We start from the raw sequence: 27,986 nt of genomic DNA, 5'->3' as shown, positions 1-27,986 counted from the left end.
ATTAACACTGCCAAGTTGGTATTGGATTAGCAAATTCATTCTAATGGACTCCAGGATTCTATACATCCATGCAATCTATGCCACTATTAAATCAATTCAAACAAGAAATAGAGCAACAAGACAATACGGCAATCAACATTCAAGTATAAAAAACTAGTGTCAGATAACAAACACAAGTATAGTAGTACTAAATTTTAACCATTGCTAACTAAACCGAAAAATGCGGGAACTCCCATGACGAAACACACTGGAAGTTATAGTACTACAAGAAATTCACTAGTTTATACCCACCAGATAGTGGACCAACATGTATGTAGAACAAGAGAAGAGTTGCAGATGACCAAGTTTACTTCTTCCCCGATTTGCCCCTTTTGTTGGGACCAGAACATTCAGCAACATCAGCAGATGACTCTGTAATTTCACCCGAACGAGAACACTCAGCCATGTCACCAGAACCAGAACACTCAGCCACGACAACAGAACCACCAGTACAAGATGATTCAGCAACCGCTTGGCCAAAATCATGACGGTGCTTCACTCCCTTGACTTTGACGGTCACAACAGCCAGACATTTACGCGTATCACATATGTAGAAATCGGAATCGCGGTGGCGAGACTGTATTTAAAGAATAGGCAATTGTTAAATAAAATAGGAAGAGATACCATTTCAAATTTGAAAAGACAAAAGCTTAAGAGATTAAAATTCAAAAGATGTCTCAAACAACTATTGAAACAAGAAAGAGTGAGGATTATGCAAAAAATAAGACCCATACAAATATACAATGGATTATCAGAATGGTGAAAAGGAAAGAAGGAAAACGAGGGAGACAGTTAGGCACAGGATCAGTCAAGGCTCCAGGCAGCGAGGGAAACGAGCGATAAAAGGATTAAGGCACTGAGTACTTAGGTTTCATTGTAGGTATTAAGTATGTATCAATTTATGGACATTGGGATAGGGGGAGAGTTTTTACGGAAGGGGGTGCATTATTCTGGGTACACAGTGTCAAAATCAGATTCAGATACGAAACCACAATATCACCCACTAAACAAACTAGTTAATCAGAAAAACAAAAAGAGATGTCTACCTCAGCATGAGAAATGGCCCCGTCATGATTGACAAACTTCAAACCACAGCAGCATCTAAACTTTTTCTCCGAACCCATTGCACAGCAACAAAAACTAAGGACATTAAAACCCAGATCAAGCAATGGAGGACAAATTCTGGGTGGTTTATTATGGAAATTCTTACAAATTTGAGCAAGAACAGAAATTAGGACAAAATACAACCACAGAAATTCAAACCTAACTGATGCAAAGAAGGGAGAAATCTCTGAAAATCGAATCACTGATGAACAATCATGATACCGTGTTTTTCAATCCAGTTTGATTCAAGAATTCCAATTAAGTTTGAAAGTAGACAGTTTGTTTCAAGAAAAAAAAAACAGCAGGGAAAAAACAGTAGACAAAAGGGGGTGATTTGATTTCGGGCAATTTCCCGCCTTCTTTACATCAGTTTGGTTTGAATTTGTCTTTTCAACTTAATTAGGATCCGCATTCCACAATAAAAAGCAGTAAACAGTTCGTTTCAGAATTCCAATGAAGTTAAAAACACAACTTTAAACGAACTAAGGTTACAGTGGACAAATTTTCATAAGCAAAGGAAAAAAATCAAATTCTTGAAATCCAAAACTAATAAACAAACTGTTTCTTACATTTTTACTCCCTTGATCATCTATCTACAAATGATTAAAATACCATTTAGGATGATGTAAAAGGTAAGTAAATGACTGATACGAAAACACAAAGAGTAATAGCCAAAAAAAGATTAGAATGTTTTCGGTAATAGCCATTAGCCAGATGTATCAAGAATCAAATTTATAGTCAGGAACCTAAATAACAGCAAAGAAAAGGAAAGAATTCGTTCAACAATGCACATAGATGAACCTATACATTACAAGAACACCAAGAAAGTTCAACTTAAAGAGAAGAACAAACCTTCAAATCAAGTTAGCAGATGTCAAATGATACTGCAAAAAATAACAACAATTAATTCAGCAAGTTTTGGAAAGAAAGTGTGAAGGGAAAATTAAAGTGTGCCAATGTGTTGATATACATACACAAAAATTAATCGAATAAAATGAAAGTTACATGAAAGAAAGACAGAGAATTTACTCGGGATCAGCGATTTCTAAAGAGTGAGGAGAAAATATAACAGGGTAATGTCGTTATATACAGGAAATATTGGAAGTAAAAGAGTTAACAATAAGTAGTAATCAAAAAATTATGTACCAGTTAAGTAGTATCGCTTAGAGTTAATACATTCACTTGTGTAAAGTCAAACTATGGGTCAAATAAAACCCATATGGGTAGATAAAAACAAGTATGTGCGACTCCAGGCACTATCATTTACTATGTGGGTAATATATACAAGCTTGTGACGGACATAAGCTTACTGTCACGAGGAAATCTTACTGAAAAATAAATAAGGAAAGAAATTCATACATTTTAGGGTTATGGCTACATGAATGGGTGATCCACATGGATGGGTAATAATGATGACTTCATGGAATCACCTATTGAAATCAAAAACAGAGCAAAACCATGTCAGGCGCTTAAAATTAAAAAGCAAACACCAATTGTCATCAGTGACGGGCAATATCCGTCACAAGCTAGCTAGTATATGTGACTCTTGGGTAATATTGGGTATGAAGAGTAACTGAAAAATAAACAAGGAAAGTAATTGATACCTTTTTAGGCTTATGGCTACATGAATGGGAAATCGTGAAATCAAAGTGACGAAACATGTTGTTGAAAAGAAGATCTGCAGCTTTTTCTTCTACCCTTTGTGATTATTAGAGAAGATTGAAATGTGGTGAAAGATTACCATAACTCAATCGATTTCCAATACAAAGGAGGAAAAGGAAGAGAGATGATAATCCTTCCCACCATCTGAGATCTGGTTCAGTTCATGGGTTAATATGAGATTGAATGCTTTATTTGCATGAAAACTTGACATGGTAATATGGATTGTTTAGATTAGAGGAGATGAAGAATTGATTAGGGTTTCGATTGAGGAGAGATATAAGAAGAGAAAAGGGTGAAAGAGGGAAGAACAGAAAACACACGTTCATAAAATTTGAAGCAGACTAGTATTTTTTTGTTGAAGTTCCTCTCCTGTTTGGCATGTTTTCCTTCTATCAATACTAGTTTTGGGTACGTGAGTTATTCTCAACTTGCTATTCAAAATTTATAGACGAATTTAACCAAAATAATTAAATAACCCAACCTTTGTCAAGCATTCTAAAATAACTCAACCTTTTAATTTTAATAATACTAACCCAAAGTTTGCTTTTGTTTAACGAAAATCTCCCGACATCTTACTTATATTTCATAAATGCTATTTTACTCAAATTACACAATTAATCAACTTATTGATCATATTTTTTTTTTGCAAAGGTAATTATATAAGATTATGAAAAAAAAAAAAATTAAAATTGAAAACATGGAAACTTTTTTGAGAAATATTTCTACTACTGCTCAAAATCCTAAAAGACATAAGTTATTTGGTTTAAAAAATTGTTTATTTCCTTAAATTCTCGGTTTATCAAAAAATATAAAATTATATCTCTCATAAATATTTCCACTATTTTAAAAAAATTATATATATTTGTTTTATTAATTAATTTTCCATTTATAAACTAAGGAAATTATAATTTTTTGAATTTTTTGGTTATGAATTTTTTTAAAGTATGATATCGCAAAATAAACTATATGTAAAGATTTATGAAATTATTTTACAAAATATCATTTCTCAATATTATGTAGAAATTAGTTTAGGTGAGATTTGGGGATATTTTTGTGACAAAAATACAAATGTTGGATTATTATTGTTTAAGTTAAAAGGTTGGGTTATTTCTGGAAGACATATCAAAGGTTGAGTTATTTTTGTTAAATTTGCCAAATTTATATTCAATGGAGGATTTGAGTATTCCTACAATGTTCCAAAGTACTTCGTATTAAATATTCTCCGCACAGGTACTTCCTCTAACTAAAAGATTATTTACATTTAATTAAATTTTTCTTGAATAATTTAATAAATATATAAACTTGTATGTATGTGTATATATATATATATATATATATATATATATATATATATATATATATATATATATATATATATATATATATAGAGAAAGGATCATGTAAGTCCACCTATTTTGGTTGAGTCCATAAGTCCCAATCTAGACCTTTGGATCAAATAAATGAATGGCCAAGATTAGATCAAAATAAAGGGCCTAGATTAAAACACACCAAAACCCTAGCTCCCTCATTTCATTTCACCGCTCTCACAACATACATTTCTCATTCTCTCTCTTCCTCCCACTTTCTCTCTCCCTCCGATCTCTCCCTCACAACACACCCTCCTCCTTCTCTACTACCATCCACGACAGCCACCACCCACCACCCACCACCGACAACAACACCCCCTTCGCCACCCACCACCGACAACAACACGTCAACACCCCGCGCTTTCCCTCTTGCAGCCGCCTACCCCGCCACCATCCGCTCGCCTGCTACCCTCGCCGCCACTCAGAACACCACCACTGACCACGGACGCCGACGACGAACACCGAGTAGATCTCGTTTTTTCAAATGTGGTGGTGGTGCCGCCTCCCTCTTCTTTCTATTTTTTTTTCAAATCTAAAAAAGGAAGCGGTTGTGTTTGTTGTGGCGGTATGCGGTGGGTGTTGGTGGTTGAGGTTGGTTAAAGGTGTCGTTTCAGATGTAGTTGTGGTGATGGTCGTGGCCTATGCGTGTGGTGGTGGTGGCTGGTTATTTTTTTTTTTTTTTTTTTGAGTTCTTTTTTTTTTTTTTTTTTTTTTTTTGTAAAAAGTGGCTGGTGGTGTTGATGGTTGTCGAGTATTGCGTTTTGGAGGTGGTGGGATTGGGGTGGTTGTGGTTGGGGTAGGATGTCGTAGGTGGTTGTTGGTGGTGGTGGTGTAACTTTAGTCATGGTTGTATTAGCTTCTTGCCGGACTAAAGTTACACACGTAGCGAACTAAAGTGACACACTTGACGAACTAAAGTTACAAGCTATTGAACTAAAGTTACAGCCTTATCATACTAAAGTTACAGTTGTATCGGACTACAGTTACACTCGTATCAGACTAAAGTTACACTCTACTTTTACAATAGAAAAGTATATTAATTCAAATATTTACATTAAACTACTATACGACTAAAGTTACAACTTCAACGGCTAAAGTTACGACTTCAAATACTAAAGTTACACTCGGAAAAGTATATAAATTCAAATTTATACATAAAAATCACCACATGACTAAAGTTACATTTTCACGGCTAAAATTACACTTCAAATGACTAAAATTACACTCATAAAAGTATATAAACTCAAAGTTTTACATACAAACCACCATATTACAAAAGTTATAACTCCGACGACTAAAATTACACTCCCAACGACTAAAGTTACATTCGTAAGACACTAAAGTTACATAGATTTTTGTTAAAATGACATAAATTTTAATTTACAAATTCAAATTTGTGTATATAAGTTGGCCTTAAAAGATAAGATACACTTACAAATCATTAAATGGCTAAAGTTACACTCATAAATCAGTAAAGTTACACTAAAAAATGATTGGCTAAGAATGGGACTTAGGGACTCAACCAAATTTGTGGACTTACTTGAACCTATCTCTATATATATATATATATATATATATATATATATATATATATATATATATATATATATATATATATATATATAGAGAGAGAGAGTGAGCATCCCATGAGTCTAGCATCTTAGATGAGTCTAGCATATCAATAAGAACCGTTGGATCAACAAGATCCAACAGCCCTCATTCTTCCACGTCACCCTCTATTAATCTGCAAAATTATAAAACTAAACACTTCCTCTTTCACGTCTCATTATTGTCATAAATTTTATCTCTCTACAAGTATTCTCTCCCCCTCTCTCTCTCTCTCTAAACACCATAGTCATCAATTATTCAACAAAAAAACAGACGATCTAATTCCTTCAACCGCCTCTTTTTCCAAAAAACATTAAAAATCAAACGAAATTTTTATTAAAATCAAGCGAAGATCTTCAAAAAAATTTAGTTAAGATTATATTAGATCGGTTTATCGCATAAAGAAGAGGTATAAATCGCTCTCAATTTTCGTTATATTTTTACAAAAATTTCGTTGTGATTTATGTTATTTCAGGTTGTTGTTGTTGTTGTTGTTGATGATTGTTATTGTTGTTGTGGTTGTTGTTGATTTTATTGATGACATGAAGAAACTATTAATTGATTTAGGGTTAATGTTTTGCTCAAATCGATTAATTGATTTTTCGCCAAAAAATTAGGTTTAATTTGCATGTTGCTTTTGTTGATCATGAATTATATAAATAAACTGTCAATTGATTGTATATATATTCACTTTTTCGAACATAGAAATTGAGAAATTAATTCTAGTTTTTGTTTTCTTAGTTATTAAATTCTGTGATACTTCATGTTCTAATTTTCGCCTAAAAATTAGGGTTAACGATTTATAAAAACTGAGTAATTAATGTACGCTTTTGTGTTTGCGTGGGATTGATTCTTGTAATAATAGCGTTCTTTGTAATATTACTACCGCATGACATGTAATCGTAACGATTTCATAAAATCCTCAACTCTTCTTATTGTAATAGCGTTTTCGTAACATTACTCTTTGCATGATAAACCGAACTTGAAAATCTTTTGTTACAATATTGTATATTTGATGTTATTGGTTTTTTCTCATTAAATTTGATGGTATAACAATTGTCATAAACTCACAAATAATGTTCTTTGTAATATTGTTATTCTTGTAAAATTATGAATAATGATGGACCACAAGCTTCGCATAAGTTTTAGTTATTAATAGTCGAATATTTTGTTTTTAATGTTAGAATATTTGAAGAAGAAAGTTTGAGAAATCAACCAATACAAAAAAGGCGCGCAAAGAGAAGATATATACAAAATGGAGTAAGACTCTGGCTAATCGGTCATGAAGATAGGTGTGAAGAAGGCAACGTTAATGAAGTTGAAATCCTAGTTGAGGCTGTTAACATTATTGTCATATTTTGATGTGTGATTATGATGTATACTTCTTGTAAACTTTTCACATTAATACGATGTGATATTGCAAATCATTTTAGTGGATCAACTGGGCTAGTCTGTTTTCACTTGATTTTTTATTATTGAAGTAATTAAAGTTTGGTCTTTTAACATCATGTATCCGTATTATTTTTATGAATGAATGATGTTACAAAGAAACACAATTCATCAGTATCAATGTTACAAAGATAACATTGTCACTTTTAAAATACGAAACATACAACTTTTTCATTACATTTTTGAACTACTTTATACACCGTTTGATATAATACACAAACTAAATAATAATTATTGTAACATTGTTGTCATGTTAGTTTAATGAATTAATGTTTTTACAAATAACATTGTTCTGATAATATTGATATACCATTGAAAAATTAAATATAACGAAGATGTTACAAATAAATAATCGTAACTTTGATTAATGACCGATATTCTTTGTAACACTATTGTTGTGACGTGGCAGAATAAGGATTGGTTGTATTGGAATTAGGAGGAACGTACAAAGTTATCTAATAAACTAATAAAGCAATAAAGTGGTGTTGACCATACAACAAATAACACAACAATAATGGTAAAAGTGTCCACTATCATTCCAACTTCAATAACATTGCTTTCTTCATGCCTATCTCCATGATTGATTATTCAACGTCTTGCTTTTTTTTGTATATATTGTATCCTTGTGCGCCTTTTTTTTTGTGTTGGTTGATTTCTCAAACCTTCTTCTTTCTTCAATTCTTCTGACAACCAAAACAAAACATTCGACAATTACTAGATAAACCATATGCGAAAGTCGGTGGTCCATTATTAATGATAATTTCACAGTAACAATATTACAGTAACATCATTACAGTAACATCATTACAGTAACATCATTGCGAGTTTATGACAATGTTAAACCATCATATTTAATTGAAAAAAATCACATAACATCAAATATACAATGTTGTAAGGATATTTTAAGTTCAATTCATCATGCGGTTTTAATGTTTTTGTAACGCTATTACGAAGACGAGGTTTCGTTGATTTTTTACGAAAACTAATTGAATCCTCACATTTACCGCAATTTCACGAAAACAAATCCAGGTATGAATTTAATAATGTGAAAACCTTAATTTTTTTACAAACATTTATAACACAAATAATAAACGGTAAATAATATAAAATGATGTTATACCACAAAATAATCCATAAAATCGCAAATTAACACATAAATCAATTACAACAAAGCATGAGAAAACGAAAGATTGTTAGTTTCACCATGACATAGCCCTAACGTTTTGAGAAATAGTTTGAATACAACATATAATCGACATTAATAGTATGAACAATCAACAATAACAATTTTTAAATTAACTAGAAAGCGTAGAACTAACCTGGAAATCGATTGAAGGTAATCGAACGAAAAATGCGATTTCAGCTGAAAGATCTAAATCGGGGTTTGATTAAGTTGTTTAAATCGATTGAATAGATTCAATCCCGAATTGCTAGAATCATGAATTAACTGAATTGATTGAACTAATAAAATTGCTTATTGCTTGAGTTTCTAAAATTGATGAGATTAATTAAACGTGAATTGTTGAAAATTGGAAACCTAGAATTTGGGGATCTGTAGAAGAAAACGATTTAGAGAGAGATGGGAGGAAGAGAGATAAAGTGATATTGGGTTATGATGCTGTTAGGTTAGATTTTTAAGTCTATATAGTATGAGCTAGGATTAATCTCAGCCATTCATTTGTTTAAAATCGAATGGTTGAGATTAAAATGCTAGACTCACCTAAGATACCTAGACTCACTTGATGCAACTTCTATATATATATATATATATATATATATATATATATATATATATATATATATATATATATATATATATATATATATATATATATATATATATATATATATATATATATATATATATAGGGGCGGGATCCCGTGCGAACTAAAGTATGGTACGAACTCTACGAACTAATGCTACCATCCTTATATTGAATAATCAGTGGTCCAAATTAGATCTCCACTCCCCACATAACAAACCCAATCTAATCCCTGTACTCCCAACCTCTCTCACCCTTATCCCCACCACTTTTCGTCACCGATGTACGGTCGCCGGAGCTCCGTCAAAAACCTCGCCGGCGAGCGCGCGCAACTCCACCGTTACGCAAGCCTTACTTTCTCCTTGCTCTTTCTCCGCTTCACTTTAATTAACCTCGTCGCTGACCACACCATCACCACCACGGTTATAGTCATCTTTGATTGAAATGAGATATGTTTGACACAAATATTGCAATAATGTCATTGGTATGGTTAGTGTTTTGAATTTCTTCATTTTCCACAAATTTATGGTTTGATTCACAATTTACTTTAAAAATGATATTTACTGTGTTCGTGGTGGCGCATGGTCATGGTGTGATTTGATATTTGACGGAGTTCTGGGTTGTGGTGGAGAGAGGAGGGCGGTCGGTGTGCCAGTTTTATGGTAGTCATGCGACGACGGTTGGCATGTGGTATTTTGAGTGCGTGGTGGTATGGTTGCGAAATGGGGTGAGGGCCTGGTATGGTGGTTGATGGATGAGTGGTGTCCGCGCAGAAAGGGAGTGGTGAGGGGAGTAGTCGTCGGCGGTGTGATGAGGTGGTTGTCAATGGCGATATGTAAAGGGATGGGTGGAACGGATCGATGACGTCAAGTATCCGGTGACTTAGAATTGTTGGAATTGCCGATAATGACGCCGACACAGTCTGATGATCGGTAACGTTATGGTGGTGCATGGGTTGTTGATGATGAGGCCAGCATGATCATTGTTGGTGGTAGGTGACTAGGTGTGGTGCCAGTGAAGGGTGGTTAGGCTTGTGTGGGTACTAGTATGTGTATATTACTCTAGATATAAAAATTAGCTTGTGTATCTCGGGTTACTAGTATCTGAATCTGCGGGTACTAGTATGTGTATCCGACTAGTTGGTTAGCCGGACTTTGTGCATAAGGCGCCTCAAGGCGTAAGCGTTGCGAACTACTGCCCCATAAGCGCATTAGCGCATCAAGACACCTTAGTTGAATAACAATTCAGCGGATTCCGGCTCCACCATCCGTCATGTGTATCTAAAGATGACCTTTTCTCTAGAGTTATCTTTCATTGTTATTTTACAATATGTAGATGCTTTAATAAGCCCTTTTGGATTATCTTTCTCTCTTTATGTTCGGTTCATTTTCAATCTAAATCTATTGTAAGTTGTACGCATCTAATTATCCAATCACTTATTATGATATTTTCCTTTTTTTGTTTGTTTAATAGAAGATTTCTGTTAAATTTGGATGAATTTGTGAAAAGGGGGCAATTTTGGATTGAAATAAGTCTCTTTCATGGTTAAATATTGCGAATATTATTTGTCCCGGAGATCATGTCTGGTTCTCTTATGAATATTTTATAATTAGAAACATACTTAGTAGCTATTTAAACGAGCCTAGGACCTTTTAAAATGTACTCGCTAAACCCTTTCCTTTATTATGTATCTAGCAAATTACAAATATGTATCTAGTAACTTAAAAGAGTGCATCTATCAAACTAAATGTATGAATGTAGTAATAATTTAAACGAGTGTGTATTTAGCTAGTTAAAAGTATGTATCTAGTAACTTATAGGAGTGTATCTAGAAGTAACAAGTATGTATTTAGTCATTTATTGGAGTATTTCTAACTATTAATTGGGAGAAATAATTTACTGTGCATCATTTTCTTACACCATTGAGACTTTTATGATATTTTCGTGTAAGGTGTAATTACACCTAGAATATGACCATGCATGTGCATATTGTCAATTTCTACATTGTTAATTTGACAAGGGAAATGTTTATGTTTATAAAGTACGGGAAAGAATAAAATCTTGTTAACCCATCGTTAAGAGTCTCATCCTTGTGAGAAGGTATTAGTTCTCATTGAAAAGTAAACTTTGCTTGGCACTTCGCAATCTTTATCTTGTAACTTATAAAAGGAGAGGATTGAGGGAACGACAATGTTGTTTGCGGTGAAAAGTATGTATCTAGTAATTTAAAGGAGTGTATCTAGCAAGTTAGAGGCATGTATCTAGTAACTTAAAGAATTGTATCTAGCAAGTTAAAGGGTTGTATCTAACAACTTAATGGGATCAAAACGAGGTCACGAGGGGATGCGTATCCTAAGTATAGGACGGTTTTAGTAATTTAAATGAGTATCTAGCAAGCTAAAGGTATGTATCTAATAATTTAATGAAGTGTATCTAGCAAGATGACGGTATGTGTATCTAGTGACTTAAAAGTGTATCTAGCAATCTAAAGGTATGTATCTAGTAATTCAAAGGAGTGAATCTAGATAGCCAAAAATATGTATCTAGCAATTTAAAGAATTATATCTTGCAATTTAATGTGATAAACGAAGGGGACGTGTATCCTAAAAGGGAGTCATGACTTCTCTCCAGTTATTAATCTTTCATCCATCTTTAGATCACCATCTCTTCAATCCTCACTTAAAATCCTCTTTTTTCACCCTCTGTACTTCATTCCACTCTCGCAAAAACATTTAAACTCTTAAATTAATACATGCCCAACCAATTGTCTCATTTCACTTTTTAATGCTCTTCATTTGTTAGCTGTTGCACAACTTGTTAATTTATATGTTAAATTTGGTGATTTAAGTTATTTTATTTATTGGTAACTTTATTGAGCTTTGCCTTACATTATCATTGACTTCTTATAAGATAAAACAGTAAATGTAATTCCTGAGTTATCAATTACTCAAATATTTGTCTTATTTTGTTCTTCTCTTACCTAAATAGTACGGAGTACTACTATAATATACTGGTACCCTTGGTACTTGAGATACACAAATACACCTGATGTTTCTACCAGATACACAAATTAATACGTGTATCCCGTACTAATACCATGTGTATCCGGACTGATATTATGTGTATCCACCGCTCCACCATAATCCACCAAGTCTACCACCACCACCACTACTACCACACCTCACTACTACCACACCTCACTACTACCATCATTACCATAACACCAGACCAGTTACTACCACCAACCACTGAATTCCCCATCACACCTCATCACTAATACCACACCACGACTACTACCACACGAACGCAGCCCCCACAACAACATTGTCCTCTTTCTTCGACTCGCGAAATCTGTCAAACACCATCAGCTACCCCCGTTAACCAGAACGACATTTACGTTCGCCGCCGTGACTCCAATTTTTTTTAAAACATTCCAGATCGTCAGTGAACGGAGCATTGTCGTGGGTTGTTGTATACTCCATAATATTATGATTGATTACGGTGATGAGTTGCAGTTGGATATTGCGTTGAATGGTCACCATGACTCGGTTTATGGAGAGCAGTACTGCAATCCTGTTAATGCATTAGGTAGCACCATGATGTACCATGTAGCTAAGTACTTGGAAGAGGGAGGAACAAGTTAAAGTCCCTTGTCCTTCGGATTTATTGTAAGTTCATAGTTCAGTATATGCAAGTTGAGCTTTTGCACAATTGACTTCTTAGCTTCTGGAGTTGATGATCTTGCTAGGTCGATTATGCGCCAGTAAGGAAATCTATGACCAAATTGACTTCAAAAATTTCCCATGGAATGGAAACTAGATCTAACTTTTTCATAACTAAATCTAAAAACTAAATCATAATTAAATCTAATCTTCAAATAATGAACATCGCCTGAAGGAAGGCGCAAGAGAGGATGAACCCCGGTGGTAAGGGCGTGGCGTAGGGAGATCGTCAGTGAACGGAGACACGAGACATGGTCAGCGCGATAGTGACTAGAGTAGGAGTGAACAAAGTAAAGCGAGAGAAATTAAAGATCATCAAAGTCGATTGGATGAACGACGATTTGGAGGGTTGGTCGTCGGATTAGTGCCGTCAACTAGGATAGTAGCCAGAGGTCCGCCGACGTTGTTGGTGTCCGCCTGCGATAAGGATACCGTGAAGAGGAGAAAGGGAAAAAAGTGTCGGTGACGGAAAATGGGGTGATGCGCCGGCGAGGTAGATGTCAGAACTCCGGCGACATTATGGTGGCTGACGGTGATGACAGATAGTGGTGGTAGATAAAGTGAGGGAGATTACCGATTGAGGATTGGGTATGACTTATGAGTAATATGGGGTTTGATATCAGCCTTTGATCTATTTGATCCAAGGGTTTATAATGAGTTAAATGCAGATTCGCATAGTAAAATAGTTCGTACGAGATCGATTATATATATATATATATATATATATATATATATATATATATATATATATATATATATATATATATATATATATATATATATATATATAGATTTAGGATCCGGTGAGAACGAACACTCAATGAGAACGGTGAGAACGACTAACAACCGTTAGATCAAACTAAAATCCTAATTTGGTACAACAAACACAAACAAATAAAAAGAATGACTACATCCACCCTTCCCCTTCTCTTACTACCTTTCCATTAAAATTTGGGGAGATTCTCCAACAAAACGAGCCTTGATTGTGGATCGAAATTGAATTAATTGATGCATATTATTCAACGAAATTGATAAACATCTCTTTTATTTTCAAGCTTTACTACATAGTTTATGTATGTATAAATAATTGTTCCTGATTTGATTTCTTTTTTCTAGGGATTTATGGAGATTGAAGGTTCTAGTGAATTAATTGTTTCTAGTGATGCAATTGTTCCAACTGATAGGAATCTTAACGAAAAAACGTCTACTGATTAAGGTATGTATCTATGTTTCATCGTTTTCAATCTGTGTTAAGTTTGTGTTTGTGATAATCGCGTATCAATTGCGGTCAAATTCATGTGGTTCAATCGTGTTTGCGTTTCATCTATTTTCAGATTTTTGTTTGTGTTAAATGTATTCCAATTTAGCTTTTTGTTAGTGAAATCATTTTGCCTTTGGTTTGTCAAACATATCATGTCATGACGTTTTTCGTATTTGATTAGCGTATCAGTTTTAAGAAATATTGACGATAATTCGATAAATAAGCTCTGATATTTTTGGTAATCGATTAGCGTATCTAGCGATATAATTGATGCTTATCAGGTTGAAAATCAGACAATAAATAAGGTATGTTGTTTTTCGTATCTAATTAGCCTATCTAGTGCTACAATTGATGCATATAAATTTTTTTAAAAAAAGTAGACGATAAATAAGCTATGTTGTTTTTCGTATTTGATTGGCGTATCTAGTGATATAGTTGTTGCGTATCAGTGTGAGGAAAATTAGACGATAAATCAACTCCGCTATTTTTTGTATTTAATTAGTGTATTTAGTGATTTACTTGATGCGTATCAGTTTGAACGATAAATAAGCACGGTTGTTTTTCCTGTGTGATTAGCGTGTCTAGTTATGTAATGGTTACGTCTCAGTTTTCAGAAAAATTGATAATTCATGTACTCTTATAATGTATACGTTCATGGCCACATGTCTTTCCCAGGAACACACGGGCTTAGGTTCTGTTCAAAAGCGAATCAATCAGAATGGACGAAATAATGTACTTTCCGACTCAAGCAAGAGCACATTGACTACATCATCCTCTTTACCATTTTGGGAATTAAGAAGTTCAATGGCACCCCATAAGGAGAAAGCTATCCGAGAACATAAGAAACCACCGAGAAAATGCAATGCTTGTGGTGAAGTAGGATTCCAGGATAGTCGGAATTGTCCTAGGAGATTCATAGGCAGGTAAAATATTCAATCTAGTATATTTTTTGTAAGTGAGGTATATTTGTTTTTTCTATATTTGTATTGTTGTATCTAATTAATTGTGCAATTTTACTTATGTTAGTCTTGAATTGTTGAAGGATCAAAGGGATAAAGATTACTGACATTAGGATTGAAGATTTGATTACTGGCACAAGCATTGGAGATTTTAAAGATTTTAGACAAACATTTTTTTTTTAATAAAACGCGCATCTACACGGATTATACATGTAACTACGTAAGGCCAATAGTGTATCCACCATAATTATGTATGGTAAGAAACATTTTTGTCGTTTTTTAGTACTAGTCATGGATGATTGTTCCTAGGTTGTGTTTTGTTGGTGTTATGATTAATTGATTATGCTTAGGTTGTACTATCAGCTTGTTTCATTGTGTTAATCGGATATTGCATTTAAATTCAAAATCGTATTCAGTTTGCCATTGTTTGGGTTATTTATACATAATAGCTTGAGTATGCTAAAGTTCAAATCGTCTGGAAAGAGTTTGGCACATTTGCGGCATATAACTTGAGGTGGCTGAGATTAACACTCAATATATCTACCATATGTTCAAGGCAGCAAACACACGGTTCTTTCGGGTTTTTAACCCATATGACATTTTACAATTCTAAAAAAGAAAACAACACTCTAGACATCATATGTCAAAAATTCAATCAAGAAGACGAGAACGAAAAAGTTGAAAATTGTTTCAAACAATTCCAACAAAAAATGAGGAAAAAGGAACCACTGCCTTCATGCATATATGTAGTCTCTTTAAATTAATTTGTATTGAAAAATTGATATTTACGATGGTTCATGTGGCACAGCTCTTCTTGAATGGACAAAGGTCAATTGTCGCAACAGTTCGCATTTTAAATTGCTAATGAGGTTACACTACATTTTCATGACAATCCTAAATGAAACTATTACAAAACAACGACCCTAATTGAATTGAAGAGCCATATTTGTCACCATGGCACATTTCGAAAAAGACGATCAATATCCTTGCTTAATTGCTTGTAGTCGGATTTCCACAAGCTCACACTTCCACATCTACTTAAAATATCTACAAAGCAACCATGTAAATGAAAACATCATGCTATAATTTAAGAGATTTCAAAAAGAAAAAAAATGAGAATGGGAAAAAAATAAAAAGTTCATACCATCCTATTAATTTCTTGCCATCGTAAAAAGTTGACTGCCACTGTCTTTCTATAGCACGCGAAAACCTGCGTATCGATAACAATGTTATAAATATTGTACCAATAATTAAAAATACCAAAACTATACTTCTATTGTCAACTTTCCAGGACTAGACTTCTTGATGACTACACAAGTAAACAAAATTGTAGCTACTAGTATATTTGAAGAATACACAATGTAGCACAACACAAAACTAGAAACGTACCTAGTAGATAATTAAACGTAAGTAGAACTCGTTAAAACGTATCTATTGGGTATAGAGTCCCTTAAATGTATAGAACCACTGAGAATTGGATCTCACAGTATACCCCACTAAAAATAGAGATGTTATCACATCTTTTTGGTGAATTTTTATTCTTAGCAACTATCTCGCATAACTCATTTCGTTGAGAAACCAACCGACACTACCAATAACGACAACAACCTACGTTTAGATGCAGCAAGCAACAATCAATTGTGAAGAAGACTAAAAACGTATCTAGTAATAAATTAAACGTAACTATAACCCGTTAAAATGTACCTAGTGGCTACAGAGCCCTACCTTGAATGTATATCTCAAGGTATACCACTAAATATAGATGCTGCCACATCTTTTTGTTGAATTTTTATTCATAGCAACTATCTCAAATAATTCATTTCTTTGAGTAACCAACCAACACTACCAATAACAACAACAATCTACGTTCAGAGACAGTAAGCAACAATCAATTATAAACAAGACTATAAACGTACCTAGTAGTAAACTAAACGTAACTAGAGCCCGTTAAAATGTACCTATTGGCTAAGCAATCAATTATAAAACTAATGTAACTTCACAATAGACAGGGAAAATTAAACAATTCAGCTAAAATTAAGTAAACTTATTGGTAGTGAATAAGCGAAAACAACATGTAAAGAGGAAAACATAGTAAATATACTAAAAATGGAAGTATAAATTAAATGCTAAGCAATTGATGAAACTAAATTCGCAAACAACGCAATTTCCAGGAGAACAACACAAAAACTGAAGAAATAATAAACATGACGTATAAGAGCGAAAACATCGACTATCAGAGTACTTTAACTGGAAAGAAAAGTATATGCAATCAGGAAAACAACAGTGAATACATAAATAAATTAAATGTATAAATTAAACAAACCGAGACGGAAAACTAATTAATCACGAAAATGAGAATATTACCTGATTAAGAAAACCTCAAAAGGAAAATCAAAAAAAAAAAATTGATCCTACAAGAGTGATTTAAAGCATGCGGAAGAAGTTAAAGAGATATTTAAGATCAAAATCATAAAATTGGACAAATTCGAGCAACACAATTAAGAATAAAGCTCAGACAAACACGATTACTTACAAAAATGAAAGAGATTGTTCGATTAAGGAAGCTAATCTGAAAAAATTACGGATGATTGAGCGTGTTCGTCGCCGTCTGCGATCTATTATCTGGAATTTTGACAAGAAAATTGAATTGGGGGAAATATGGTAGAGAGAGATAGTGTGCTGGACAAATGAGAGGAGAGAGAAAGTAATATGAACAAAGTGATGTTTTATACGTAGAAGGTAGTTGTATATGTGTGCATTAATCTCAGGCGTTGGATTTTTTTAAATCCAATGGTTGTAAGTCGTTCTCACCGTTCTCACCGAGTGTTCGTTCTCACCGGATCTTGACTCTATATATATATATATATATATATATATATATATATATATATATATATATATATATATATATATATATATATATATATATATATGAATGGGATCATGTGAGGATACACTATCTTTTTGAGGATTGAGGATTTCGTTAAAAATATCACAGTTGTTCAATACAATATCACAAAGTTATTCGATAAAATATCACAAAAAAAAAACACTGTGCAAAAAAAAAAAAATATAATTTTTTTTTTCAAAAAAAAAATAAAATTTGGCAAAGGTCAAATTTTTCGTGATATTGTATTGAAGAACATGTGATATTGTATTCACTAATCCTCAATCCTCAAATATTTAGGAGTTCTCACCAGGATCCCTCTATATATATATATATATATATATATATATATATATATATATATATATATATATATATATATATATATATATATATATATAGAGGCGGGATCTCGTGAGTTTGGTTCTTATGGTGAGTTGTGAGTTTGGAAAATCTCAGCCATTGGATGAACAAAAATAAGGGCTGAGATTAGATCTCATAAGTCGTACTCAGACATAAAAAAAAATCTCAGCTATCTCCCTCTCAATACTTAACGGCTGTCACTGTTTTCCAGAAATTCATTGAATGCATTCCTTCAACTTTTCCATCTCCACTTTTCCAGAAATCAAAATAAATTATCAATTCCATCAACTTACTTCCACATCCAATTCCTTCCATTGAATGCATTCTCATCTACTCCTTCAATTCACATTCAAATTCATCATTTCATGCTAAAACTCGTCGTTTCGTCATATACTTCGCCGTCATCTGGAAATATAATCATTTAAATCATATTGTATGGAGTAATTTGTATTCGATTTCGCGGAAATTAAAATCTTAGGGTTTATGTTTTGTGATTTGATGATCTGTGATTAGAAATGCAGCAGAATTCCGATTTTCGAAGGCGTGCTTATCTCACCCCTCTTTCGTTAGAAATCCATAAGAAGCTTCTACGAGTGAGATTTTTTATTCTCTTGATGGTATTTGATTGATTTTTGATTTTTGATTTTGTCGATGTTATTTGATTAATTTAAAAATCTCACGATTTCTGCCATTAAATCCGTCAATTAGAAAACACAAATTTGTGTGAAAAAGCTAGTTCTCCATCACCTTCATCATTGCTGGAGTAATTTCGACATTGTTAGTTCGTCGCACCATCGCATCGTCGTCATCACTGATTTTAATGGCGTCTACTGAAGGTCTAGTTCCCATTACTAGAGCTTTTGTATCTTCTTCTTATTATAAATATCGTCTTCTTCCACTATCCAATGATGGATCGTGTTTTTGCTTCATTTCATGTAAATAAATTTTTTGTGTTTTGTAATTTGAGTCGTGTTCAATTAATGGAATGAAGGAGTAGTTTATAATCTTGTTGTGTTAAATTTTATTTTGATTTGATTCGAGTTTCGACTGCTTTGTTTGTGTGTTATTTATACTAGTTTTTCTGATTTGATTTTAGGCAATCAAAGGCTATGTTTAATTTCCACATACTGGGATTGCTAGTGTTATTGATCAAAGACTATGTTTAATTTGTGAGTGTGCTTTCTGTTGATTCGTTGTCGTATAGGTGACTCAAATATAACGATTCCAACTCCTGATCCTGCTGCTGTTGGGGTTTCTATCAAGCTCAATGCTCATTGCTATTACAGTCATCCTACCGTCCCGTCTGTCAAGTCATGCTTCATGCTTCATTGCTATTACATCATAATAACAGCACAATAACACCAGAATAACAGCACAATAACATACGTTACAAAAAAGAGTAAAATTGGTGTCTTTTGTCATTTATTTGGCAGGAATAACATCACAATAACACCAGAATAACAGCACAATAACATGCGCTAAAAAAAACAAAAAAAAACAAAGTGACACCGGAATAACAGCAGAATAACAATAGAATAACAACACAATAACACGTGGTAAAAAAAAAGAAAAAAACCAAAAGTCGTAAAAAAAATTAAAGTGGCATTGGAATAACACCAGAATAACAACACAATAACATGCGGTAAAAAAGAGTAAAAAATCAAAGTAATAAAAAAATCAAAATAGTAAAAAAATCAAAGTGACACCGGAATAACATCACAATAACAGCAAAATAACAGTAGAATAACAGCACAATAACACGTGGTAAAAAAAAAGAAAAAAAAATCAAAGTCGTAAAAAAAAGTCAATTTGACAGCAGAATAAATAACATGTAGTTAAAAAAAAGAGGGAAAAAAATCAAAGTAAAAAATGCACAATAACAGCATAATAACACGAGGTAAAAAAATTAGAGTAAAAAAAATTTCAAGTAAAAAAAAATCCGGTATAAAAAGAAAAAGAAAAAAAGGTAACATAATGAGAAAATTAGGGAAAAACATAAGAGAAAAAAAATCAGTTGTAAAAAAAAGCATAATAACACAAGGTAAAAAAAGGAGATAAAAAAATTAAATTAAAAAAAAAAGAGTAACCCTAAGAAAAAAAGAAAATAAATAAATGACAGTGGTTATATATGATAGGTAAGATTAGATCTTGACCATTCATCTCTAATATAATCTAGTGGCTGAGATTTCAAAGTCCAAAACATATATATATATATATATATATATATATATAGAGAGAGAGAGAGAGAGAGAGAAAACAGCAATTGGTATGATTATGAACCTTCACCTACCTCTAGTTGGGCTTGGCGCAAAATTTGCCAAGTCAAGACCATCTTCAAAAACTTCTTACTTCAGCAAACGGGGACTGATACTGGACAGAGTTATAGGCTTGATAAAGGTTATCAATGGTTGTTACCTGTAGGAGCTCAAGTTAGCTGGTTCCCCTGGATGAATCAGAGATGGCTCCTTCCCAAACATAGCTTCCGCAGTTGGCTCATTGTTCAACAAAGGTTATTAACTCAAGACAGATTAATGCGAATGAATATAGTGAATCATAATTGCTGTTACTTATGTGGACTGCAAGAGGAGTCTCATGATCATTTATTTTTTGACTGTGTGTATAGCAAGCGATGTAGGGCCTTGATTTCTGATTGGTGTCAGGTACAACTCCCTGGCACGAACAGTATTCTATGGTGGCTAAAATGGAGGAATAGAATTGTGGGGAGGAAGCAAGGGATAGCGGTGATTCTTGCAGGACTGATGTATTGGATTTGGTATGCAAGGAATCAGTGTCGAATTGAAGGGATGCTGTGGAGACCTGAGTTTTTGGTTCAGCGTGTTAGAAGTGAAGCTTGTATGCGGTTCAGAGTCATTAAGAGTCAAAATATAAATTCTGTAACTTGGATTGATAGCATGATGTAATAGTTAGAGATATTGTTATAAGTCTCTAACAAGTTTGTACTTGGGAATCTTTATTATTAATGAGATCAGCTTACTTGCCCAAAAAAAAAAAAAAAAAAAGAGAGAGAGAGAGAGAGAGAGAGAGAGAGAGAGAGAGAGAGTAAAGTTCTTATAAGTCCTTCATATGTTTTGAGTCCATAAGCCCCTCCCATATCCCTTAGATCATGCTTGGTGGATGCTTGAGATTGAAAGTAAGAAACACACTTAACACTAATTAATTCACTTCCCTCTCTAGTTTTAATAATACATTTACTAATTCATTATCATACACAATTAACACCACCATTTGTCTTATACTTCAAATTTTTTGAAAATTTTGTTAACACTTTTCCTGTTTCCGTTTTTTTCGTTTTTTTTAGACAAGTTTTCGACATTTTAGAATTTTACGAGTGTAATTCTAACAGCAAAAAGTGTAACTTTAATCTACGAAGCGATTTTGACGGATATTATTTTGAAATTTGTAATTTTAAGGAATGATTACGAGAATTTTGCGTCTTACGAGTTTAACTTCAGTCTTTTTTGACTGATTTTGACGAATAATATTTTAAATTTTTGTAATTTTATCACAACTTATTGTAATTTTAACATTTTACGAGTGTTATTTTAACTACAAAAAGTGTTATTTTAGTCAAGGAAAGTGTAATTTCAGTCCAATGAGAGTGTTATTTTAGTCCAGGAAAGTATTATTTTAGTCCAGGAAAGTGTAATTTCAGTCCAATGAGAGTGTTATTTTAGTCCAAGAAAGTGTTATTTTAGTCCAGGAAAGTGTAATTTTAGTCCAAAAAAGTTTAATTTCAGTCCACTGAGAATAATTATGGTGCAAGATACTATAATTACAACTTATTTTAGTTGCACGGGCAAGAAAACTAGTGATCAACTAAAGTGTCTCGCCAATTGAGTTGGGTTAAGTTCTTATCAGAAATTGATAATTTCCATAAATTAGGCCCTGTTCTTTTGGACTGAAATTGTCTGAACTGAACTGAACTGAAGTGAATTGAACTGAACCGATTTGAACTGAAATAATAATAAAAAGATTATACTAATAATAATAATACCAATAATAATAATAAATATTATAATAATATTATTCATTAAGAATAATAATATATTAGTTTAATATAGTAATAAAAATCTAATAAGATATATAAAAAATAAAATAGTAATATAATAATAATAATAATAATATAGTAATATAATGATACCATCAATAATAATAGGTCTAATATAATAACTTATTAATATAATAATATTAAATATAATAATAATAATAATAATAATAATAATAATAATAATAATAATAATAATAATAATAATAATAATAATAATAATAATAATAATAATAATAATAATAATAATAATAATAATAATAATAATAATAATAATAAATATGTGATTAATAATATTAAGGATTAATTAACAAGAATAATCTTAACTATGGGTGGTCTTCCCAAAATAATCCCAACCTCATTTTATTTCAGAATAAACCGTATTATGAATTCTTCCTTCTAGTAATAGACTCGGGTAACTCACTACCTGCTAATCAAGTCATTATTTATTTTATCTTTTAATTATAACCATTTACATTCTCCTTCACCATCAACTTCAATACCAGTATACCATTAACACCCACCGACATAAACATAACAATTATCAACACCAAAGTCAACCACCACCACCTGCCAACGTCAATCCACTAACCTTACCGCCGACCTTAACCATCACCATTACTTACCACAAATACACCATTACAAGTTTACAACCCACCAATCAGAAGTAGGAGGCGGGGTACGAATATGCGGAAATTTCTCATTGCTGAAGTAGTTTAGCATTTTCTAGTAAAAACAACAATAATTACTACCCAACAAAAATAATTGCAGAGAACAAAAGTCTGGTCCAATTAGAAAGAGAAAGGGCATGAAGATGAAGAGAATTAAAATTCGAGTTAGGGTTTTTGGAATTTGGTCAAATTGACGTTAATTGATATTTAATTAATTGGGTATTTGTTTTATTTTTATTTTGTATTTGATTAAGTGGGTGATTAAAAAATAAAGGGAACCGCCATTGTTGAGAAGTGAGTTGTCAGAAAGAAGGGTTCAAGAAGGAGGAGTACGGTGGTATCGTGGCTGCAAATATGGTGGTGTGGAGGAAGTAAGGAGAGAAGAGGAAGTGAGGGTGTTATGAATGGTGGTGATTTGATTTTGTGAAATTAGAAGAAGTTGGTTTGATTAAGGAGAAAGAGGAAGGGAGAAAGAAGAAGAATGGATGGCTGAAGTAGGAAGAAGAAAGAAGAAGACCAGGACGAAAGATGAAGATGTATGTTTAATTACAATAATGGGCCCCTGTTCTTATTTAACCGGAAACTACAAGTCAAATAGAGATCAAGTTTAGTCTGATAAAAGTTGGGTAAATGTTTGGTTTATTGTGGGTTAAAATAAAATTGGGATTAATATGAGAATACCACCGATAGTATGAATTATTTCTGTTAATTTTTCCTAATATTAATAATAAAGAATATATTAATAAAATAATAAACAATATAATAACTTATTAATATAATAATATTAAATACAACAATAATAATAATAAATATGTTATGAATAATATTAATAATAATGAATATATTAATAAAATAATAAATATAATATAATAATAATAATAATAATAATAATAATAAAATATATTAAATATGAATATAATAATATAAGCAATATGAATAAATATGAATAAATATAATAGTAATATAATAAATATAATAATAATAATAGTAATAACAATAGTAAATATAATAACAATAATAATAATAATAAGAATAAGAATATAAAATAAGAATAATAATTTAATGTTGAAATAAACTAATATAAATTAAACTGAACTGATCTGAACTGATCTGAAGTGAACTGAAGTGAATGGAGCTGAGCTGAACTGAACTAAATTGAACTAAATTTATTAGAACTGAAATTAAATCTAAAAAAAATAGGAACTTACGTGCTTGCCCTCTATTGCCTTTAACTTGATTTTGCTTGTCATTTGAACCAAACCAATAATCCTCCCCTTTTACATACGATACTTATTTACCGTAAAACGACCCTTTTACCGTTCTCATATAAATATGGTAGGTACTCCGATTCTAAAAATTCTCTAAAAAATTCTCTAAAAATTCTCTCGCAAAATGCAAGCTTCAACCGGAGGTCTCCCGCCGGAGATCTCGTCACGTTCACCTCCAACCTCACAAACTAACAATACAATGACAGATCCACCTTCAAACTTTCCTCCTCTGCCAAAGAACTCCAAGCGCAAGACGATGCATATTAGTGAATTTCTGGTCACTGATAAGCCTGCCGCAGGGACAGAGGATGTACCCAGTAATGGAGCCCAAGGTCTACCATATACCACCGCTGAAAGAAGAATTTCGTATAAGGACATGGCTCAAGGCTTGAGTTTCAGCACTGGTGACGAAGACATTTATGATTTGGAGGACTTAGCCATTGATTCAGACAATGATGATATTACAGAAACAGAGGAAGATGATGAATTCTGTCCAACGATCCGTCTGAACAAGGATGAGAAGGCATCGCTTAGGAAACCTTGGAGACATGCCCTCATTATCAAAATGTACGACAAACAAATTGGTTATTTGTCACTTATGAGAAAGCTTCAAGCAAAATGGGCCATTAAAGGGAAACTCACCCTCACAGATCTGGGTTGCTCCTTCTATGTTGCCCGATTCTCATCAAGACAGGACCATGAACATGTTATAACACAAGGGCCATGGATGATTGATGATCACTATCTAACTATACGCAAATGGGTTCCTAATTTCGTGCCTACGGAAGACAAATTAACACATTTGACGGCGTGGGTGCGCATCCCGAAACTTCCTGTTGAGTATTTTGATAAAGGGTTTCTTACTAAGATTGGGTCAAGAATTGGCACTGTCATAAGAATAGACAAAAATACAGAGATGGCGGAGCGAGGTCAATTTACTCGCATGAGCATAGAAGTCAATCTAGAAAAACCTTTGCTATCAAAATTCCGTCTGAATAAAAAGGTATATCATATACAGTACGAAGGTCTACGTATGATATGCTTTAAGTGCGGAAGACTAGGCCATCTGGTGAGTGAATGTTCGTTTGATCCGTCAAAACTTAGTCCTAATACTCATGACCCCCAGAATGAGCAGGATACAGACACCATCTTAATGGAACCAGTTACTGAGAATGTCCCAGTACCAGTCCCGCAGGAACCAGAGTCCAACTTTGGGGAATGGATGTTTGTCAAAAAACCTCCCCGGAGAAAGCCCCAACCGAAAAACGATTACCTCACTCCGGCTACAGGCAATCAACAGGGTAGCAATATCTTCAATTATGGGAAAAATCAATCAAACAACTATGGTACAAGATTCCAAATTTTAGCAAATCAATCACAAAATAATTTGGGAATAATTAGCCCACATATTTTGCCTGGTATCTCGCAGGAAAATATTACTTTCTCTTCTTCAGCCAATCAACCAAATACTTCCCATAATAATTCATCCAATATATCTTCCTTTCAAAAATATTCCAATGATAAGAATACAAAATATTCCAAGAAAAAATCCACCTCAAACTCTACCAATATTCCAAAATCGTCCAACATTGAGTCATCAAACATCCTGAAAGATATTACCAACTCAAACACCCCAATTCAAATTAATTCTAACACCCCTGCTGCCAAAAACCTCTCGAACTCGCAGACTAGCCCCATCATTCAGAATGCTACCCATCCCAGACCCACACATCTCCATATTTCACCCACCGTTGCCACAACTTCACTACCTCCCTCAGCCCCCAACAATAGAGATGATTCCCCCAGCACAAACTTGCAAGATGAGAGTATGGTCGGAGATGCCCGTACCTTATATGGGGGTGATGATACCGGAGAGCCCAGTAATGGATGTCACGTTTCGACTGCTCAAAGAACCGCCAATGAGTCTCCAAGTGGAGCTATCGATTCCATGGAATGTTAATCAATTGCTCTCGCATGTAAGTCGAGCTTATCTATCTTTTTTACCCTGCGTACCTATTCATATGTCGGACAGAATTCCTAGATTGTCACCTAACCTACCCCCAATCACCTGTATGGTGTGGAACATCCAGGGGACGAAGAGTAAAAATAAAATTAATGCCCTTAAGGAGGTAGTTAAAACCTATAAACCAACTATCCTCGCTTTGGTAGAAACTCATATGGACGGCAACCATGCTGAAAAAATCCGCTCAGTCCTAGGATATAATGGGCACTCTCGTGTCGACACAGTTGGGTTTAGCTGAGGTATTTGGTTATATTGGCGCCCGGAGTTAGTGAACGTTATCCCTGTGTATTCCCACGACCAATTTATTACAGTTGAAGTATCCCGTCGAGGAGAGGAGCCCTGGTTTTTCTCAGCTATTTATGCAAGCCCAAATCCGCAAAACCGTAATGAACTATGGGCAGAACTAGAGCGATATGCAAAGAACAATAACTACCCCTGGATGTTAGCTGGAGATTTTAATGAGACTAGGTCTCTAGCAGAAAGACACGGAGGGGATCACAATATGGCGAGACGATGTAATTTATTCAACAACTGGATTGAAAACTGTGAGTTAATCGAACTGGAATTTTCGGGCTCTCTTCATACTTGGGCTCGAGGTAATTCATGTGACACAAGACAGAGTGCGAGACTAGATCGTGCTTTATGTAACAGTGATTGGGGCACTCGTTTTGAGAACGCTACTGTAAAACACTTCCCTGCATACCAGTCGGATCACTGCCCACTTTTTATCTCACCAAATGGCTTCGTTCCTCTTCAGTCAGTCCAGAAACCTTTTCGATTTCAAGCTGCTTGGTTAACTCATGAAAAATTTGCAGAATTCGTTAGTGAAAGCTGGTCCGTTGGTTCCTCTTTGGTTGATCAATTATCTTCTCTTTCACATAAACTTCAAAATTGGAATCATGAGGTCTTTGGAAATATTTTTCGGAAAAAGAGGGAACTCCTAGCTTGTATTGAGGGATGCCAGAAACATCTCTCGTTAAAAAAGGATCGTTATCTTATGAAGCTCGAAGCAAAACTCAGACGCGAGCTATAGATGAAGTAATGGAACGAGAAGAGCTCTTGTGGTATCAAAAATCTCGGGTCGAATTTATTAAAGATGGGGACCGAAATACTTCTTATTTCCATGTTAGTACCCTTGTTCGCAGATGGAGAAATCGTATTACATCCCTCAAAAATAATGACGGGTCATGGGTTGAGGACGAAGAAGAAGTAAAGAATATGATTGTTGAATATTACAAGAATCTTTACACAGCCGAGGAGATTGATAATGAAGGCATTGATATTCCTTACGATATTTTCCCGGAATTTTGTGCTAAAGATTGGGACTGGCTATCGAGGTACTACTCCCTGGCCGAAATAGAAAGAGTTGTACATGACATGGGCCCTCTCAAAGCTCCCGGACCTGACGGTTTCCAAGCTCTATTTTACCAAAAGCATTGGTCGACAGTCAAAGAGGATGTGTGTGCTATGGCTTTGAAAGCTTTAGAAGGCAGAGGTTTTCCTAACGGTTTAAATGACACTCATATTGTTTTAATTCCTAAAGTAACCGGTCCTGAGCATATTTCACAATTCCGACCTATTAGTCTATGCAACGTCGCCTATAAAATCGTCAGCAAAACTATTGCTAATAGGGTGAAAAAAGTCTTACCTCAGCTTATATCGGAGAATCAGAGCGGCTTTGTACCTGGTAGACAAATAACGGACAATATAGTGGTCTTTCAAGAGACTATACATTCCATGCGCAAGGCTAAAGGAAAAAAATGTTATATGGCAA

The 27,986-nt window shown here is 33.6% G+C and overlaps 3 protein-coding genes and 2 long non-coding RNA genes across 6 annotated transcripts; 3 read left to right on the top strand and 2 right to left on the bottom strand.

The window, feature by feature from the left end:
• Position 1: 1 nt before the first annotated feature.
• On the bottom strand, positions 2 to 3,170 carry LOC141612250 (uncharacterized). Of its 2 annotated transcripts, XM_074430981.1 has the most exons (5): positions 2,748 to 3,170; positions 2,503 to 2,573; positions 1,996 to 2,027; positions 1,086 to 1,179; positions 2 to 616 (listed from the first exon to the last, which is right to left on the bottom strand). In XM_074430981.1, the coding sequence occupies exons 4-5, from the start codon at positions 1,161 to 1,163 to the stop codon at positions 347 to 349; spliced, it is 348 nt and encodes a 115-aa protein (XP_074287082.1). In that variant the 5' UTR covers positions 1,164 to 1,179; positions 1,996 to 2,027; positions 2,503 to 2,573; positions 2,748 to 3,170; the 3' UTR covers positions 2 to 346. The 2 variants fall into 2 exon arrangements, with proteins under 2 accessions (XP_074287082.1, XP_074287083.1); XM_074430982.1 differs by lacking the exons at positions 1,996 to 2,027; positions 2,503 to 2,573; positions 2,748 to 3,170 and having other exon boundaries at positions 1,086 to 1,261.
• Positions 3,171 to 13,786: 10,616 nt separating this feature from the next.
• Positions 13,787 to 15,119, top strand: LOC141615282 (uncharacterized). Its single transcript, XR_012529776.1, has 3 exons — positions 13,787 to 13,930; positions 14,651 to 14,898; positions 15,018 to 15,119. It is a non-coding gene; the product is annotated as an uncharacterized LOC141615282 (long non-coding RNA).
• A 578-nt stretch (positions 15,120 to 15,697) lies between these two features.
• LOC141615281 (uncharacterized) lies at positions 15,698 to 17,646 on the bottom strand. The gene is made up of 3 exons (XR_012529775.1): positions 17,468 to 17,646; positions 16,079 to 16,144; positions 15,698 to 15,981 (listed from the first exon to the last, which is right to left on the bottom strand). It is a non-coding gene; the product is annotated as an uncharacterized LOC141615281 (long non-coding RNA).
• A 2,650-nt stretch (positions 17,647 to 20,296) lies between these two features.
• LOC141614593 (uncharacterized) lies at positions 20,297 to 21,105 on the top strand. The gene is made up of 2 exons (XM_074433340.1): positions 20,297 to 20,319; positions 20,481 to 21,105. Exons 1-2 carry the CDS (start codon positions 20,297 to 20,299, stop codon positions 21,103 to 21,105), a joined length of 648 nt encoding a protein of 215 aa, XP_074289441.1.
• A 3,208-nt stretch (positions 21,106 to 24,313) lies between these two features.
• LOC141614592 (uncharacterized) lies at positions 24,314 to 27,245 on the top strand. The gene is made up of 2 exons (XM_074433339.1): positions 24,314 to 26,144; positions 26,524 to 27,245. Exons 1-2 carry the CDS (start codon positions 24,314 to 24,316, stop codon positions 27,243 to 27,245), a joined length of 2,553 nt encoding a protein of 850 aa, XP_074289440.1.
• The last annotated feature ends 741 nt before the right edge of the window (positions 27,246 to 27,986 follow it).

Source organism: Silene latifolia, chromosome 11, assembly GCF_048544455.1.
Source record: "Silene latifolia isolate original U9 population chromosome 11, ASM4854445v1, whole genome shotgun sequence".
Classification (NCBI taxonomy): Eukaryota; Viridiplantae; Streptophyta; class Magnoliopsida; order Caryophyllales; family Caryophyllaceae; genus Silene; species Silene latifolia.
This window is presented reverse-complemented; position numbering and strand designations above follow the sequence as displayed.